Genomic DNA, 19,398 nt, shown 5'->3' with positions numbered 1-19,398 from the left:
GAGCCACCTTGTGCCCTATAGAGCACCTGCACCCTGCTGTCCTGTTAAGGAGAAATTTTCTTTACAAAGCACACTGGCATCCTGTGCATGAGACAACTACTCCTAAAAAATATTTATTCGGATCTATGTAAATTGTTTCATTTGTGAGTAACTATTTCAAGTCAGTTAAACATGAAGAAAATAGTAAAGATGCAAGCCAACAGGATGTTGACTATTTTTTTCCAATCCAACCCACCACTGCCATGAGTTTTTAGGAAGTATGGAAGATACTAAGTCACTCTGAACACTCGTGGTATAAGGAGGAACACCACCACTATCTTCCAGCTTATTATCTCTTCTTACCTATAACTGAGAATTATATCAAAGCAGTTATATCAGAATCCAAGACCACAAGCGGCTTCGCTGCATGTTTTATTTTGCAGTAAAACAGTAAAATCTCTTCCTCTTCAGAAATGAATTTGAGTGCACAGCACACGGTCTTAAAAAGGTCAGGCGCTACAGTTCAGATTTGGACTCTAGCCATAAAATTCAAATCCAGCTTTGAAACATCCCCAAAACTCAGAGTTGAATTTTTTTTTGTCTTGTAATAAAATAGGGATTCACATGTATCACATAGATCTGGACATTATTTCCAGAGGCTACTGGGGCAAATTCTGACTCTGAGCCAAATCTACCATATTCATGTCCTTTTATTCTAACAGGATCAGTATCAAATGTGCTGAGGGTATGACAGTACTGAGCCAATACATATCTCCTTCTCAAAGCAAGGGTGATTTTCTTTATTCCAAGTGGGGAGGAGAGATGTGATCACACCTGCTAGTAAAATTAATACATACCATTTAAACACAGGACCTGACATTTCTTCTCAAGCCTGAAAAGAGGCCACACAAAAAAACAAGACAAAAAAACCAAACAAAAAACCCCCACCCAAACCCCCCAAAAACACAACACAAAACACCAAACCCTGAACTACATAGTTACAACAAAAACTGTTCTGGGCTTTTACCATTCTTCTTCTTCATGCACCCTGACGACAAGTTAGGCATATCATCTTTTGAATCCAGCACTGCAATACATTATACTGCATTTATTCTGAGCACTCTGACATTATCATTACCTTCTTTTGTGCCCGACAGCAACTGCAGCTCCTATAATGCCATTATTGTAATTAAGAACAATCTGAGCCATTGACAGCATTGCCTCGTTTGCTCTAGAATCCCCTGTGCATTAGTGTTCTTCTAAACCAATATTTCACTATTAATAGTTTGCTGCTTTAGAACTGCCTACAGTTAAAAGAAAAAAAATTATTAGGCCCCAGCCTAACTCAATGGCCAAAGAAGAAACTTGTTAAGAAAAAACAAATTAAAGGCTGTACACTGGCAAACTGTTACGCTTTTCTTTACACACATTGAAAATGGACTCACAGCCTGCCAACCTATTCAGGCCGTTGCCCAGGTGAGGAAGCTTATTTTGGCTTCCTTCAAAAGGACCACCTGTACAGATACAAAAGAAAACATCTCTCTCTTCTCCCACTAAATGTACCCAAGGTACTTCTCTGTCTAAACTCTCCCTTTCATTAATCCAGCTCACAGTTGGATAAGTAGGGCACAGCAATTTCGACATTCTTGTCTGAGAAATTCTGACCTTAACATCCACCCTTGCTGCACACATGCTCTCTAGGCTGCCTGTACCTCTGTCCATCTGTTTGCAAAGCACGATGCCTGCTTGTTTGTCGAGCCAGGAAGGTGGTCCACCATAGCCCTACGATTGCTTAATGCCCAAGTCTTTGACTGGCTGTAATTCCAGGGAAACAATCACGAGCTAAAAAAGTGCAGGTACAACTGGCAGGACAGCGCCAGTGACGTGCATCTCTCAGAAGGTAGGGCCAGAAAGCCCTTGGCCAGACCATGAGAAGCAGCTTACCTTTTCCCTCTGCAGTAACTGAGAAGCCGGAGCATTAAGTTCTAACGTAAAAGAAAGCAGCAGTCATCACCTGCACACTATCTGAAAAGGACGATGTTCAAGTATACCTATTAAACATCACTATAGGAAAATGACCAAAGAAACATGGCTATTGGAGAAAGCTGGTATCTCCAAGTATAATACAGAAAAACACGTATGAAAAAAATTATTTCCCAACTCCCTTTCTCCATCGCATTTTCAGCATAGTTAACTTCACCTGAATTGTTTGGTTGTGCACTGCTGCAGCCACCAAAGCCGAGAGGCCAGCTCTAATTAGAGCACTTAAAAGTTGTCTTACTGCATTGAAAGCCAGGCAAAAGAGATTTGAGTACTACAGTACAAATACCAAAGATGTAGTGATGGATTTTTCTTTCTTGTGAACACACATTCCATTAAGAAATTATGAACCCTATATTAAAGAAATACTTAGGAAGGTATAATGTTTAGGCTACGTTTGGGATTTTTGATGCTTTCCAAGCTGTTGCAGTATGAGACTGTATTTTCATGTCTGGAAAACCTTTACCAGCCTGGAGATGAACCGCTCTACCACTCTTTTCAGTCCCTGCTCAGAGCTTTTGAAGGGGAAAGTGGTTGCTGACAGTTGTTGCAACCCCTCTCCTACCACCCAGACTGAAATCCCTCTTTTCCAAGCGGAATTTCCTAGGTTTCACTATGAATAATCTCACCCACCACTGCGTCAGTGCCACAGACTGCTCTTCAGTCCACAGGAAGGGAAAAGAACAGAATCAGCTCTATACTAAGCAGAAATCAGAGAGGCAAAAAAATCTTAGCCATGACTACAAATACCGAAAACTACTCACAGAAATATATATTCCAGCTGTCTTCTTTTGCAAAAATAATTATCTGAGAAGAACAAGATGAGTAAGGTACTTCATCAAGCATGGTCCACTACGTGGTACTTAACACAAACATCACTAAAGTAGTCAGAAAGGGAAGCGCAAAGACTAAAAGAAAAGCACAGACCAATGTGGTCCCTTTAATTTTTATATTAAATCCACACACATGATAAGAACATTTTATAGTACCACATGCAATTATTTCACAGGGATTATTACAAAACTAAAAGGAAAGCAGAACATTTGGGAGACTGCAGAGCCTTATTACTTAACCCTGCAATTCTTTAATATTTTGAGTAAGCTCATCACTTGGTTGAACAGTGGCACAGTCTAGAGCCAGGTGCAGGATTCGGGTGAACAGATGGTGGCTAATCTTCCTAACACAGCTCTGCCAACACAACTCACTCTTGACCAGTCACATCCTTGTTTTTCTTTATTTTTCTGGCCCATGGTTTTCTCTGGCCTGAGCACAGGTTGTCAAGGGGTAGTTGCATGGTAGGCTAAAGAGTCACATGAGGCTGCTGATCTGATTTTGCTTTTGGTCCAAGACATCTTCTGTTTGTATTTCAGTCTGGTCACCAAAGTGAATTAATTCACTGGTGCACTCAACACACACACACACACACCCCCAATCCCAAGAGGGACAAGGGTATTCAAACCAAGTAATGTTACCTATTAATAAGTATTAGCACGCTAAACAGAGAATGTATGACAACACGTATAAAGAGCAAAGGTCTGAGTGCCTTGCTACTCAGTGCTCTGAGTACAGCTAAATACTCAAAAGAAGCACAGGAACTACTATGAGCTGGAAAAGGCACGAGGAATACACAGAGAGCAAGCTAAGCCTGCAGCCCCACCCCAGCCCTGCAGCTGGAAGAGCTGCAAGTGATAATATGAATCACTGCAAAGTATCCTGCCTTCCAGCTCATCCTCTCTCACGCAAAAAATGGCATCACACTGCTTTCAGCACAGCACTGACTGCACCTAGTGCAGCGTGAGCTCTCCTTTCAAGGGTCACTGCATTTTGGTTTTGGCTGCAGTTTAGCTAAAACAGACCCCATCATTACAGATACAAGTCAACAGCACCTTCTATTTTAACAGTAACTGGTGCAGGGAGAAAAGGGAAGAGGACAGAAGCAGCAGGTGGAAAACCAACAATATTTTAGGGACACCACAACCACTGCTTTTCTGAAGTTCCACTTTGGAAAGAACTGTGCCCCTACAACTGCTGATTTCACCTTCAGTAACATCAGCATTCTGCTGAAAAAGAATGCAGAATCCTGGATTAACAGGAAGCACTGTATCCCAGACACAGTAAAGTAACAGAAGAACTGGACTGTCCTTATCTTCATCTCAGCCAGACAGAGTGCCCAGTATTAAACTATTCAGCAAGGAGGGCATGGTTTAATGGTTGCAGAAAGCATTAAAGAGAGAAAAGAAGAAGTAGGATATATCCTAGAGATTCCGTCCAAAACAGATTCACAGAAGCACAGACCTATACCTACAGGAAGCTGCCTTTAAGGTGAGGGGTTTCAGAAGATGTGCTTGATGATTACAAGCAGTAATCAAACCCAGTGAGAACTTTTCTTCTTGGTCAGAGTCTTGGTCTCTTGGTCTTTTCTTACCTTCAGGGCAGATTCCTTAAATGCTCAGGGAAATGTTAGGAGTTCTAAAATTACAGATTCTCTTGACAGCATGCTCACTTTTACTGAAGATAAAAATGTGAACTTCATATTTACTTTCTTCTACAGCTTCACTTGGTCATATCCACCTTCATGCTGAAAACTGGATGCATGTTTTTATGAGCCTGATATCAGGGAGAGCATGTTTTAAATCTGGAGATGTAAAGAAAAAATTAACATTGAAAAAAGGGTACATCAGTCTGAGCTGCTCTCTAGCTGTTCTCTTCTTCTTTCCACAGCTCTGTCCTGTAATTTGGAAGCACTGGAGGCTCTTCAACCACTTGTTTAATGTTGATTTTATTCCACCACTTTAATCTTTTTTACCTTTCATCTAGATAATTGCTATGCATCTAGCCAACTACAGCAGATACAGAAAAGAACTGACAGAGAATGCTGCCACCATGCCTTCATCACACCTGGCCAGTCACCAGCACAAGCTTGGTGGGCCTGACCAGTCCATCCTCCCTCAGCTGAGATCCTGAACCATCAGACACCCAAATTTTTAGATGATCCCCAGAGGTCCCCTCCCAACCAACCATTAACTATTCCATAATTGTAGAGCCCAAGCTTGTCAGCCCCTATGACAGCACGGTCCAGCTGGCAGCTGGTGGCCACCACCCCTTCCCCACAGGTGGGGAACAGCTGCTGTAGCAACAAGCACTGCCAGACCACCAAGCACCCTCATCCTTGCCTGCTCACAGCACCCTAAGGAGCTCAGCAGGGACCACTGCAACCAAGGCAGCACACGGAGAGTGTGGGAGCAGCTGCTGCTCAAGGGGAGAGGAAGGGATGGCCACAGCCTTACCTTGCCAGCAGCCATTCTTCCTCCCCCTGCTCTCCAGCCCTGTCCCTCCTCTCAGCCCAGCAGCACTGGGAAAGCAGCTCCTTTCTGCAGCCAGACCCCTTGCTCTGCTTCTCTGCTCCTCTTCACCGCCCCTTCCTTTAACCCGTGCCACACAAGTTCAGTTTTATCTTGTGTGAAACCTACAGGCTCAGACGATGAAGAAACCGCTCAAATGGGAAAATCACAGGAAATAAAAGGCATGTTTCTGTAGCAGCTGACTTGGCCACATAATCTAAGGCTGCTTTTGGAAGTCAAATGTAAAGAGCGAGTTCAGCGGCTCTATGCCCACACACAGGTAGTCAGAGAATAACAGAATTAATGGCTGTACCAGGTCAGAACAGCAGATCAAAGTTCAGGGTCCTGGCCCCTGGCAGAAATGCATTCTTAACAATAAAAACAAACAGAATTTCCTCCCTTGGTATAAACTTCCTAATAATCGTGAATTTCATAATAGCTATTTCGTGATTTCTGAATCTGAAACGTCTATGATGGCCCACATGATTTGCATGTGGGCTACTACTCTTGTTTTCTTTTTTTTTCATCTAGAATCCACCCTGACCCACCTTTAGTGCCCCCCCCCCCCCCTTAAAATACGTTTCTGGCAGCCAAAACATCCTATAGAGGTAAGTTTCAGAATTTAATCACGCATAGTTAAAAAAAAAATTCTCATTCTGTATCACTTTAGTTAGTTCAAAAGCAACTGGATATACTTAATGATTGGGGGTGCTCTTGTGGGAACCGGCAGGAGAGCCTGGCTGTATGTCCTCTTCATAGACATCCCGGCTACTGCATGCCTGGGTCCTCCTGCCTCCAGTGAAACGCCACCACGCATAGGCTCCTTTGCCTCCTTGCTGGCAGCGCTGGTTTCTGCTATTCTCAACACTGTCAGCGCATTTTATGTAGCCTGTATTTTATGATCCCATATGATCTAACTCCTTCACGTATGTATACACATGCTAGGCGACAGGCACATTAAAGCAGGCACTGATATGCTCAGCTCTACCGTGACAGGACACCTCTGGACAGGGACTCAATAACCTGTCCACCAAAAATGCAGGTTATCTGGGATTCTCATGTTCCTACACATTTGATGGCTGCAGGTGAAACACACAGACCAGGCATAACTGTGACTGGGCTCTATATGAATAGTTGGTTAAAACAATTCATTTTTCAAAATAATTTTGGGATTATCTGTGACTTCTGAGATTCAGAAATGCATTCACAGGCAATATTTTCATATCTTCCTCTGAACCAACCAGAGCCAGAGCCTATTGAAAAAGAAAAAAAAAGTCTCTTGAAAGCAAACCCAAAATGCACTAGATAAAATTCCAAACGAGATCATGAGTCTTAGCAAAACTGAAATGCCAGAAATAATGTTAAAATACAGATTACAGGAGGAAAAAAGCCAGAAAAGTATACAAGACATATAGAAAAAGAGTCCTAGGTCACAAACTATTGCATGCAGGGGCTCTTCACACTGTTTGTGAAAGTACAGTGCCTAGCATAACAGGACCTGGCCCTCAATTTAGTCACATATAAACAATAACAGATGCTTAACAGTGTCTTACAGATAACACCTAACAGTGCAGATTAATCAGAATAATAACAGAATAATCAGAGTAACAGAAACTTGTTTATTGCAGAGAGCAGCACTTGTGGCAAGAGGAGGCAGAGGCAAGAAGGCAAGAGACAGACAGACCGAAGAGCCATCAAAGGCTACAGCAGTTACCACCTCACCCGTGCAAACCCAGCGCGGCGTGGCTTGACAACTGACAAACACCTTCAAGCACGCTGGAGCTGTGATTTACACATATGCCTGCCCGAGGGTTGCACCTGGAGGGCTACTGCCATCACAGCACAAGCAACAGTTGGGCGTTCCATCTACACTGACAGAAGCATTTCAGAGGCAATTATCTTTCTTTCGACCAAGCAATCCCTTCAACTGTCAGAGCAGAAAGGCCTCCCCAGATATCCCCTGACAATTTGTATTCAAAGCACAGAAATAAAACCCCAGTGCTCTCCTCTTGGGTAGCTCCCCTCCTTTTCATACACTGCAGATGTGCTCAGAAGGCTCACAGCAATGAAATAACAAAGCAGGTGAGCCCTTCCCTCTATTTTTCTTTTCGCTTCCACATTCCTTCCACTTAACAGAAGTATTTTATCTACTTAACAGAACTTGCTCCAAGGTAATAATTATTTCAGTGGTGGTACTAACAGGTTTTGCCCAGCGTCGGCTATGCAGCTGTCTGTGATATGCCTGTGGCAGTACATCAGGGACATGTGAACATGTATATAGGGAAAGATCATATGCACGTTTCAGTTGCTATGCACTAAGATTGGCGGTAAAGAGCATTATGTCAGACATCAAAACCAGCTGTTCAGCTATTCTGATGGCAGAAGGCAGCCCAGGGTCAATGTACGGATACGCTGCAGCAAAAGACAGAAATTCAAAAGTACAGATAGGAGTGACAATAAAGCCTTCCCCATGACATTTCCTTTTCATAGAAAACACTGTATGCCATCTATTGAAGCACCAGTATGAAATTAGCATTCAGTGGCCCATTTTCATTGTTTGCACTACATACTGGCAAACATGATGCAGGAAATATACCAGTTCTTCCTTCAGCTTCATCTGCATTTTAAATACAAGAGCACCAGGTGAGAGCAGTAGAAAAGAAAAAGCCTGCAAAGTATTAAAGGTAGTCTAGAATCTCTTACATGAGAAACAGAGAAGCAAAAAATTCAAAAAGAAGTTGCAGAAACTCCAAAGAAAGTAACTCAAACATGTCAATTAAACTTCAGCAGAACCAAGAAATACACATTTCTTGCATAGTGAAATGCCCACAGCCAGACCAAGGCATGACCTCCCTGTCAGTGATTCACACAGCAAGGTATGTTAGTCGTGGATTCCAGAGAGACAAAATATTTTACTTTAAACACCTGACAAGCCCTCATCACCCTACACTTACTCTTAACTTGTATTTTAATTTATTCTAATTTCATATTATTCTGTGAAATGCATGATGGCCACAAAATAAAGATGAAGAAATTTAAGGTTATTATCAAGAAATAGCAGAATCTATAGTATTTTACACTGTTAACATACTCTTCCCTTATGCATACAGAGAATACAGCCTACTGTGACAAGACATACCAAAATTAAATCAAAACAAGACATACAAAAGAAATAGAAGAAATACTATGAGTGGAAGCTAGAAGAAAATTCATTCCTCCTCCTGCCCACCAATACCAAGTAAACTAGGCAGAGGAGCATTCAAATTAGTGAAATTGATGTCATATCAATCGGAAAAACAACCGAGCCTGTACAATTGCTCTGTACCAAATTCATGGGTCCAAGCTGTCTGTTTCCCACCTGCCCCTTCACAATTTAAGCAATTCTGAACTTTGCTCTCTGCTCCCACGTGTCACAGATTTATTAGCATGTCAGGACCAATTCTTAAGATTCTCCGCTAAGGTAAGCTATTAGGAGAAGAGAGAAATTTCTGTGTCTATATCAATAATTGCCAGGCCAGGAAAATTCAAGGAGGACAATCACCCATGACCTTACTGAACCCACCATGAAAAATTCATAAGATAACACCCCACAACCCCTTTCATCTAAAATAAGATGTCATTCGGTTCTCTCCTTGCACATACATAAAGACATGTTTAGGTCACGATGCAGACTACTATAAGGAGCTAACAAAAAAATCTAATTTGTGGTTGGTTTTTGCTAACACAATGAGCTCCACCATGCACCTTGACTCCTGCTAGATAAGGACTGGAATCCTCCAGTAGCATATATGGGGTGGCTCAGACTTTGAATGCTTTTCAGAAATGAACGGGATGGAATCTTACTATAAACTACAAATAATTTTTTACATACAACAGTTCTGTTGTAAACAGGTCGTCAAATTTTAGTATTATATCACAATTTTCTCATTAGATAAAAAGCTAATTAATTCCAAACATATTTAACGATTTGTGATTTTTGTGACCTTAACAGGATTTACACAGTATTTAAAGATGCAGCTGCTCACGCCCTCACAGGAAAGACTGAAGTACAATGTTCTAATCCTTGAATTACATCAATGCTGATGAGATACTGTAAATGAAAACCAGGCTAAGACCCTATGTGACACATGACAACGCACAAAAAACTGGGCTCCAAATTTCAGATTTTATGAAATATCCTCTAACATTTAATGAAAATGTATTTTCCAGATTAACGTATGCCTTAACGTATGACTAATCCCTGCTTACATCATGTGTAGTATCTCAAGTAACAGTATCTCAGGTTACTCTGTTTTTGTCAACAGCTTGTAGCGTGATGTTAAGAGAACTAATTTAACTTGTCTAGACTATTCTCATCTTTAACATGGGTGGAAGGTATACTTACCAATGCCAAGAACTCTGAAGGTCATAAGGAAAGGCTTGCTACATATTTTCATATGTATTTATATATATAAATTAATGTTGTTACAGAAAATCCATTTTATATTGTATTACAAACTATTTCTGCTACATCTAAAGCTACATAGGCTTTACTCTCTTTATAAATAATCTACATTACTTTCCACCATAACACCACTTTAGATCCTAATGGATTTTCATTTGGTGGAGCATTGGCACCGACTCTATTGCTGCAATATATAAAAACATCCTTTTGACAACAATCAAAATGCATGTGGATGGCATAAATACAGTAAGTATAATCACTTATCATCTACAACAGTTACTACACACGTAACACAGACAGTACTGAAACATAATTAGCATACTCCCTACAAGAGATAAAACATTTTTGCATTATTTAAAACCACCAATTCTTAGACCCTGTGGTAAAATACCGAAGTGGATCAGTAAGTTTCTGTACTCCATGTAAGAGCAAAAGTTATACCAACTGAAGACAGGGAAATTTTCAGTGTTCCCTCACTTATCATAAGCGCAGCAAGCCCCACTGACTTTCTTGACCTATCACTAAGCTGCAAGACCCAGATATGCTCCTGAGTTTTTGATTCCAGGTGTGCACCCTGAGCATGGCCTGGCTTAACACAAACAGAGGGGCATGCAGCAGAGGAACAAAACAGGACTGTGTGTGCTCTAGTAGCCCCTTGGTAGCCCCTGAGGGCATGCAGGCTGGAAAAAAACACCCCACAGTAGCTCTAGCCATGTCTATAACACTTGATCAGGAGACTGGGATGACAGAGGCTACTTCTGCATAGCCTACATGTATCTAGAAGAATACTTTTTCTACTGCCCATACATTAAAGCTAACAATAAATTGGAATAACCAGACTTGCTGCCTCATGAAGAAATACTGACGTAAGTGATATCCAGAAGGTGGATTTACTCTACTGGAAGATTAAAATCGCAAAGCACAAGACTAAGAAGGTAAAAGGGGAAATGAATACCCTGAACAGAAAAAAAAACAGTTTTATTTCTGAAGAGTTACTAACAGTGCATTGTATTTATAGAGACCATACGTGATTAGAGAGCAACATCCACAACAAAACAGGGTAGACATCTATATCAGACTAACAAACTGGATTAGAGAACAGATCTTGATGTTCGACAAAAAATACGAAGCAAGAGTGAAGGTGCCATCCAAGAGTACTTCATTCTAGTTTACAAAAGCTGAAGGTCTAAACATGGCCAGTAGAAAAACCAGTATTTTTTTTCAAATGCCTATGGCTTATACTTGAACATTTTCTAATATATTATGTTGTGTTACAGTTGAATAACTGTCTGCACTCCTACGACCAAGACCTGTCTCTACAGAACACTTGCCACCAGATAGGTTGATTAAAGCAAGGGGGGGCGGGTCAAGGAACAGAGCCTAGATGAAGAAGCAACCTGACCTCCTATGAGAATTTCCCAGCTGGACTTCAAATACACCTGGAGCCCCACAAACTGTGGCAGCACAACTTAAGATGGAACCCATGTGTGTCACAGCCTGCAAGAAACAAGGTGGCTCATTAATAGTTTGCAAGCCCATATTTATTTGCAGTGGAGGAAAGATTAGGAAGTGTGAAGAGGACAGGTTTCACATAAGGATTTAGCAGCTTTGAAGCCATCTGAATCTGCCAAAAGTAAACAAACAAAAAAGGAAAAGAGTGTAGGAACAATCTTGCCTCTATACTGCTTCCACTAAAGAAACATGACAAATACACACAGAAGTATGAAGGATGTTAAGGTGAATTTAATAAAATACTTTTTCTTCCATCAGCAAATAACAAACTCCTCACAAACTTAAAAATTTCTCCAAACCACTGTTCTTATTTAAATAACTTTAGAAAATTGGGAAACACAAAAGACAGGGTCAACACTAATGTTACTACAAAATTTCAAAAGGGTAAATATCAACATGATGAGACAATGAAACGGCAGGCGCAAGCTTTAGTCAATAAATTTAATACAGACATACAAGTAATGAGAAGAAATATGATTTCACAGAATATACATTTCTGTAAGATTAGAAGATTGTGGACAAAAGTAGCTGTTGTCTCTAACAGTTTGCTGGAGATTTCTGACTTAATGTCTGTCGCTAAGGAAAACAGCATTGTTTAATAATAATAAATAATAACAATGGACATACAAATCCACTACAAATAAGATAAACTCAAGATCTCTAAACACACCTACAACAGACTCATCACAGAAAATTGTTGCTAGTTCAATGCTGCCTCAATGCACAAATACCCTAACAGAATAATATAACAAAGTGGGTAACTAATAATGTCTGCCGTTAATGTACTATTTCACCAATTTCTGGGCCATCTCCAATGACCAGAAAAAGCCAAATAAAGTGAGCACAATCCTGCAACGTGTTTTAATTGAAAAGCATGACCATGCACCTCAGAAAAATGACATAACAGCTACAGAATGAGGGGCCATACTCGCCAAGGGTGTGTGATCCTTGCCATCCACACTGGTGCTATGCTGAAATACCATGCTGGGTTTTGTTACCCACATATACATTCAATGCCAGGGTCTGCTGAACGCAACACCCTTCTTAGCACTTGCAAGCAATGAATGGTGCCTGGAAAAGTGTCGTGAAGCGACTGTTACTTTTGCTCTATTTGCACTGTACTTAAATTAACGTCAGCCTTGAAAACAACGGGTGAGCGAGGTTAAATTCCAATTCTCTGTCTCATGGGATTTTAAATAGGCAAATTCAGTAAGGGGTGGCCATTAGTTCGCGTGTATGAACAAAGAACCAGACTGTCCCTCGGTATCCTACAAAGGTCGACTGTCACGCGGCGAAGGGTGTTGCTCGGTATGAGAATAACCGAGCTCGGTTTTAAGCCTCTGAGGAACGATCGCCATTGCAAGCAGCACACCGGCTGCGTGCATTACGCCGGTCTCTCGGAGCAACGCGCGCACCGACACAAAGCAACACATCACGGGTCCAAGAGGCTTCGAGCGCCAAGCGCCGGGGGCTTCGCACCGCGTCCCCCGAGGCGGCAGCTCCCGCCGGGCCGCCAGGCGGGCCCGCTCCGGGCCGCTGAGGCGCTGGGGCCCGCAGGCCGCCGCCGCCCTCTCCCGCCCAGCGCCTCACTACCGCGGGGACGCGCCGCCGCCCGGCCGGGCCCGCCGCTCCGCGCCGCCCTGCCCCTCCGGGCCCGGCCCCGGCCCGCCGCGACGCGCCGGCTGGGCGCCGCCCGCCACACGGGGGGCACCGCGCCGCCGGCCCCAGCCCCGCGGCTCCCCCGCCCGTCGCCGCCGGCACAGCCCGCCCCGACGGGGCCCTTGGCAGCGGGGCGGGGGGAGCGGCGGCGGGGCCCCCGCCCGGTCCCGGGACGCCGCGGGGACACGGCGGCGCGCTCCTCCCTCGCCGCCCGCCTGCCCACCCCACCCCGCGCCCTTCCCCAGTCAGCCCCTTCCTCCCGCTCCCCGGAGCCTTTCCCGCTCCCCCTGTCTCCTCCCCCCCCATTTCAAGGTAACTCCCAGGAAACGAGCAAACCTGCAATTTTTACCTTCTTTGGCTTTTTTCCTCCTCGCCAGCGTGCCGCCCAGCTTGCCCAGGAAGGAGTCATCTTTCTTTCTGGACGGGGGCGACTTAGGGGTGGGGGACTTGGGGGAAGAGGGGGACTTCTGAGGGGAGGTCGCCATGATGGCCCAGCCGCCGCCGGCGCTCGGGGATGGAGGAGCCGGTCCGAGGCCCCGGTGCCGTGGGAGGCTGCTCCCGGCTCTGAACGGAAGCGGAATTATTTCAGGCATTTGAGGCAGCTCCCGCTCCGCTCTCCCGGCTCCCCCGCTCCTTCCCTCCCTCCCGCCCGCCCTCCCGCCGGGGAGGGCCCGCTCCCGCGCACGGCTCCCGCCGGCCCCCCCCGCCGCCTCAGCCCCTTCCCCAGCCCGCTGCCGCCCTCCCCCCCCGCTCAGCGCCCCCCTCCTCAGCCCGGCGTTCGCCCCTACCTGCCCGCCTCGGGGGTCCCGCCGCGGGTGCCCCGTTCCACCTGCCCGCGGCACCCGGCGCCTCAGGCTCGGGGCAGGGCGGCGGGGCCCGCGCTGAGGGGCAGGGCAGGGCAGGGCAGGCCTCGCCCGCGGCCCCTCCGCCCGCCTCGGGCCGGGGCTCACCCGCACCGCTGTGGGTGACCACAGGCAGGAGGGTGCTGGCTGGCGGCACACACGGGTACCACCACAAGGTAAAGGCGCGTATAGAAAGGCAGGACCGGGGCTCAGGCAGCTCGGTGCATCCGTGACTGCTGGTGCATGAAGGCTCCCGGCGGATTTGAGGGTGCTCAGGCGGCGGGGGAGGCTCAGGGGGACCTTACTGCTACCTGCATCTCCCTGACAGGGGCTGTAGGCGGGTGGGGGTCGGTCTCTTCTCCCAGGTAACAAGCGACAGGACAAGAGGAAACGGCCTCAGTCTATACAAGGGGAGGTTTAGGTTGGATATCAGGAAAAATCTCTTCACGGAAAGGGCGGTGAGCACTGGAACAGGCTGCCCAGGGAGGTGGTGGAATTGCCATCCCTGGAAATGCCTAAAGAAACACATAGACGTGGTGCTTAGGGGTGTGCTTTAGTGATGGGACTCGGCAGTCCTGGGTTAACAGCTGGAGTTGATCTTAAAGGTCTTTTCCAACCTAAATGATTCTATGATAGAAAAGAACTAATGCTGTAGTAAAGTGTAACTAAGTAAGTATTGTGCAAGTTAAAGTTCAGGCTTACTACATACGTTTCAATCTTGAGCAGGTTTTGCCAAAGCAGCTCTTCCGCTGTAGGTTTCAGCTACATCTGCAGTCAGAGGCGGCAGGCACCGTCATACCTGCTTCTACAAAAACACTCAACAGTCGTAGTCAGACCAGTATAAAAACCAGTGGGAAAGAAAGGTGACTTAGCACGATAGATTGCCTACACCAACTCTGCTTTGATTTGCAGATGAGTAGCTTGAGAGAGTAGTATGCTTAAAACAGATAATTTGCTGTGACTGGTTCAGGAGGCATCCAGGACTGGAACGGCATTAATGTCATCTGGATGCACTGCTTGCACTTACCACTTAATCACTCGATTAACAATTCAGGCAAAAAGCCACACACACTTCATGCAAATATCTAGCTATCCATTAGGCATAATAAGTGAAATGAAATTACCATGAGGATATTTCTAAATCGGCTAATAATTGTTGTGTTTTTACAAGCTGGTAACATTGGTTAGCTGATGAGGGGTAGACATCAATGTGTATTTGTTGCATGCAGTTAGTATATGCCCTGGAGAAAAAGCTTTATTCATCCATACTGCCATCAGTTAAAAGCAGGAATGAGCCCAAGTCGTTAGCACAATCTCTCCTTTCCTTAGGTTTTCTCTCCTGGCTAGATTGTGTCTCGAGGCAGTTCTCTACAGAACAGTCTGAATTTCACACATTACTCTTTTTACAGAAGTACTATTCACACAGTGTATGGATTAGGAGATAAACAGTTTTAAGTAATTTTTAAGAACACAATTATTTCAAAAGAAGAAATAAACCCATCGAGCCCTTTTTTATATGCATGTGAATCTGTGGCATTTACAGACAGATCAATGACCAAGCTAAATCTCTGTTTGGACCCAAATGACTATGCATAGATGTCAACACATGATTTTGTGGGCACAGCAGAAGAGACAGCATTTTGGCAAGCACACTTGTGTACTTTCGTACACCTTTGTACTGCTACGTTTGTGTTAAAGACAGAACGAACAAGCCAGATACCTCACGGACAGTAACGGGTGCTGGGTTGTGCGGTACGGGAAGGTCAGAATTCAGCATGCATTTGCCAAGTCTCACACAAAATAGTTGAAAAGACTTAGTATCTTTCTTTCCTATTTCGCTATACTCGGCATATGTAAACTAATGACAAATGCAATATTACTTATTTAATAGCCTCATGTGCTATGAGTGTTATATATCACAAGGAAAAAATACATTTTAAATGAAACTTAATGTGTTTAAAATCAACCTTATCAGATCTGGAAACACAAATACTCTGTGCTTTAATTAATAATGCTAAAGCAACAGACAGACTTAAGTCTACTGGCTTTTTTAATGGGTTTCTTCCAGAATTTATTTGCAGTTCTTTGGGTATAGCATTATCACAATGTTTCTCTACTTACGACATTTATTTTTGAGGATAGTTACAACAATTTTCCCCCCTGGGTCTCAAACTACATAAGCTACTTTCTTTCTTTTGATCTGGGAATATATATAGCCATATGACCTTAAATTAATATTGTATTCAGCACTAAAGGCCTTATAGATACACACAAAGTCTAAGTTATGGCAGATAGAGAAATGATTTTTGCTCTGCTTTATATTTGATAATGGAATACTTTCACGATCATGCTGCATGATCCCCACACAGGACACAATAGTCAGCAGTCCACCGTTCAGGCTGGCCCAGCTGCATCTGGCGTATAGAAATCTGGAGCAGACCATGGGAACTCTCACCATGCTCCCTGTCAGCACCTTGTTCTTGCAGATGAGCCAACCAGTAGCTCAAATTAATTGTATCCTGATCACATCTATACTTTTGGCAGGCAATAAAAGAAAGCTAAATACACATACTTCAAATAATTCTTATTCACCTGCATATCTGTCCATGCACACCTGGTTTTTATTTCTTTTAATGTGGGACTCAAAATGATCACAAACAGCCTTACTTTCCAAATGAGGTGGAAGAGGCAGGGTACGTAATATACCAACCATGGATGAGGCTAGTAAAAAAGCACTGTGGCAGCCAAGCTGGTGTAATAAACTATCGATTTCTCTTAGCATTTTCTCCCAACATTTTTCTTCTAGGTGAACCTCTGCTGTAGCCTTTTGACCATTAGGTCATTTGAAAGAACAGAGGCAGATTTTTCAAAAATGCTCTATTGTGCTACTGCTACTGCCATGATTGCCTTCAATAACACCTTTCACTGACTTCAGGCAGACCAAAGCCTACCCTTTTCATTTTTCCAAGTACGTGCAGTCAGCCTTCTACCGACCTGCCCATTCCCTGTGGTTAGCTGCTGAACTGCCCGCCCCACCCTGACTAATAGTTAACAGCACATGAAAAGAGCCTGCTTAGGAAAGACAGCATTTTCTTACAGGTTACTTTGTGGATGTTTAACATCTATTTCTTGATTGGGATCTTCCTGAGAGTGCCCCAAAGTACCTGGGGATAAGAGCTCTGGCAGCAGCTGGCACTCCTGCATGTGTCCATGAGCAAGACACACCGGGCACCTGCTCCCTAAGGTGAGGTAAGGCCATGGCCAGCGCTGGCACCCCAGGAGGCTGGGAAGCAGGAGCTGCCTCCAGCTCTGTCCTGCAGGAGAGTATTTGAATTTGACGAGGAAGCCCGGCTCCTCTTTGCATGGCTGCGGCCAGTGGCCGCCTCTGCACAGTGCTGAGAGCAGGCTAAAGCCTGCCATACCTGCCATACACTGCCATACCTGGCTGGCATTTGTACGTGGGATCACAGGATAGTTTGGGTTGGAAGGGACCTTTGTAGATCATCCTCATCTCTCATTGCATACCTCCACAAAAAAAGTTGATACATCCCAAAGGACTTAGCTGCAGGTGATTTCAGACCCTGTAAGACAGGCCCAGGGCTGACAGATCATCCCAATGCGAATGTACACTGTAACAGCAGAAAACAGCAGTATCGGGGGTAGAAGGGCTCCAAATTTCCATTGCCACCATCATCTAAAACTCACACGTGAGGATAAATTTGTTTTCAGTTCACAAGGTGAATTTAAGATTGAGCGTACACATACGCTTCAATTTAAAACAGAGCTATGCTTTCTGCTCAACTTGTAATTTCTTTGGGATAAGAATCTTCTCTTTAAATAAATAACAAATAATAAATTAACATAGTTTCGTAAAAGTATCAGAGTATTCCCAACCAGATTCTTAAGAAGTACACCTATATTTTGCTGCACATTAAGGAGCACAGGTCATAGACTAACATGCAATGAGGGAGAACGTACATGAAAGATAAAAAATAACATGTTGTATACAGTCACACAGAATACTTATTTAGAAAGTTTTGAAGGAAAGAAAGTGGGTTTTAAACTTAGTAAGATGAGAACATCACCCTGGTATTTAATGCTTCTGATAACTTGTTCTTTCATCAGTCAGTTATTAATACATACTGGGCCAAATCTACTTGCATTTACATCTGGCCTTCTTGAGATAGCTTTAGGAGAAAAAAAAAAATCAATATTATGATTTTTTTCTTAATAAGCTTCACATGTGCCTGTAATTTTGTACAACTGTGTTAACATGAATATTCCAGCACACGCATTGCTGGCACACAGGGCCACGAGGGTCTTTTTTGGTTCATTAGAACCAACAGAAGAAACCACAACTTGTTCATAAATATTACGCAAAGAGATTTAGGTGAAATCCAGCAAATACCTCATGCATCACAAAGCATTTGCCAGGATCTAGGTTCATGAGATATGGCTGCCATGAAGACTGCAGGGATAGTATTTGCAAGCTAATGTGGCAAACCCATCGTGCTAAACTGTGCAAAAACTGTATGGTCCATGCAAAACCCAGCAAGGACAGCTTTGGAGCTTAACAGTAGCAAAGTCTTAAAAGTGTACAGAATCTCCAATCTGTTAAGCCACATCGTGTTCCTTGCTCAAGCAAGAAAGAGAACAAGAGTATGTCTTTCTGGCAAGAGACTGCTAAACTAAAGTGAAATTCTTAGTTGAAGTCAGATATGCATTGAGCTAAAAAGTGGAGGTTTCAAAGCACAAGACCTCTACATCTGTTGCCTGTTCCCAGAGAAACCTGGTCAAATACCTTAAAAATCAGTGAAGCATTCCTTTACTTTGGGGGCAAATGGATTGATCGTGAGTCAATGGCTTACAAAATCCTTTCCCTGAACTTCTCATCCAGTTGAGTTGCTTTAGACCTACGATCTTTTGAAGAGGGGACAAGGGTGTCGGTGTGTGCTGTGAATAGGTGCGGAACCGCAGTATGGTGGTATTTCTACCTACACTCTGCTCCTGAGCCAGCCAAGTCCTCCAGCTGTTGACCAGGTGGCTGAGAAGTCAACGTGGCTGCAAGGTTGCCGTGTTCACATGGATAAAAGTTTGACATATTACTTCCAATAAACCCAGCAGGCAGGTAATTCCTGTGCAGTCCGAGAACTTACATGTGGTATTAATAGAGGCATCACCACCACGGCCGTTTGCCTTTGAGGCACACAAGATGGAAGGGAAAGGACATGACAATAGAAGAAAACCGTCAGTTCAAATGTGCCAAAAATTACCTTGACCTCTGAAGAGAAGCAGCTGTCCATCTGTCCTCTGCAGAAGAGAGAGCTGTCAACGAGTTCATCACCGAGCAGGGGATGACGGTGCAGACGCTAACATAAGCCCAAATCTTGGTTATCTACTTCTCCCATCTCAAGCAGCACGTTCTCTTGCTCTGTAACTCTCTCCCACTGGTAGAAAGCAACCAAATGAGATCACCTGAAAGAGGTAAAGTTGGTAAAATTTGAAAATTGGCAGTTAAGGTTTTGATCACCCGTTCTTAGTGGCCCATGCAGTGACACTTACCCTTCAAGTGTTCAAGGAG

The 19,398-nt window shown here is 44.0% G+C and overlaps 1 protein-coding gene across 4 annotated transcripts in view; it reads right to left on the bottom strand.

Annotated features, from left to right (window-relative positions):
* Positions 1-13,929, bottom strand: part of PARVA (parvin alpha) — a 65,449-nt gene extending 51,520 nt beyond the window's left edge. Inside the window, exons 1-2 of one of the 4 annotated variants that reach the window (XM_037402529.1) lie at positions 13,764-13,929; positions 13,325-13,539 (exon numbers count right to left, since the gene is read on the bottom strand). In XM_037402529.1, coding sequence (XP_037258426.1) covers positions 13,325-13,460 — 136 coding nt within the window. In that variant the 5' untranslated portion in view covers positions 13,461-13,539; positions 13,764-13,929. Of the gene's footprint in view, positions 1-4,444; positions 4,655-5,306; positions 5,592-13,324; positions 13,598-13,763 lie in introns of those variants that run through there. The other 3 variants (XM_037402532.1, XM_037402531.1, XM_037402528.1) reach the window with 3 other exon arrangements.
* Between the last annotated feature and the right edge of the window lie 5,469 nt (positions 13,930-19,398).

The sequence above is a fragment of the Falco rusticolus genome, chromosome 10 (assembly GCF_015220075.1).
Source record: "Falco rusticolus isolate bFalRus1 chromosome 10, bFalRus1.pri, whole genome shotgun sequence".
Taxonomy (NCBI): domain Eukaryota; kingdom Metazoa; phylum Chordata; class Aves; order Falconiformes; family Falconidae; genus Falco; species Falco rusticolus.
Note: the sequence above shows the minus strand (reverse complement) of the source record. Positions and strands in the feature narration are given on the sequence as shown.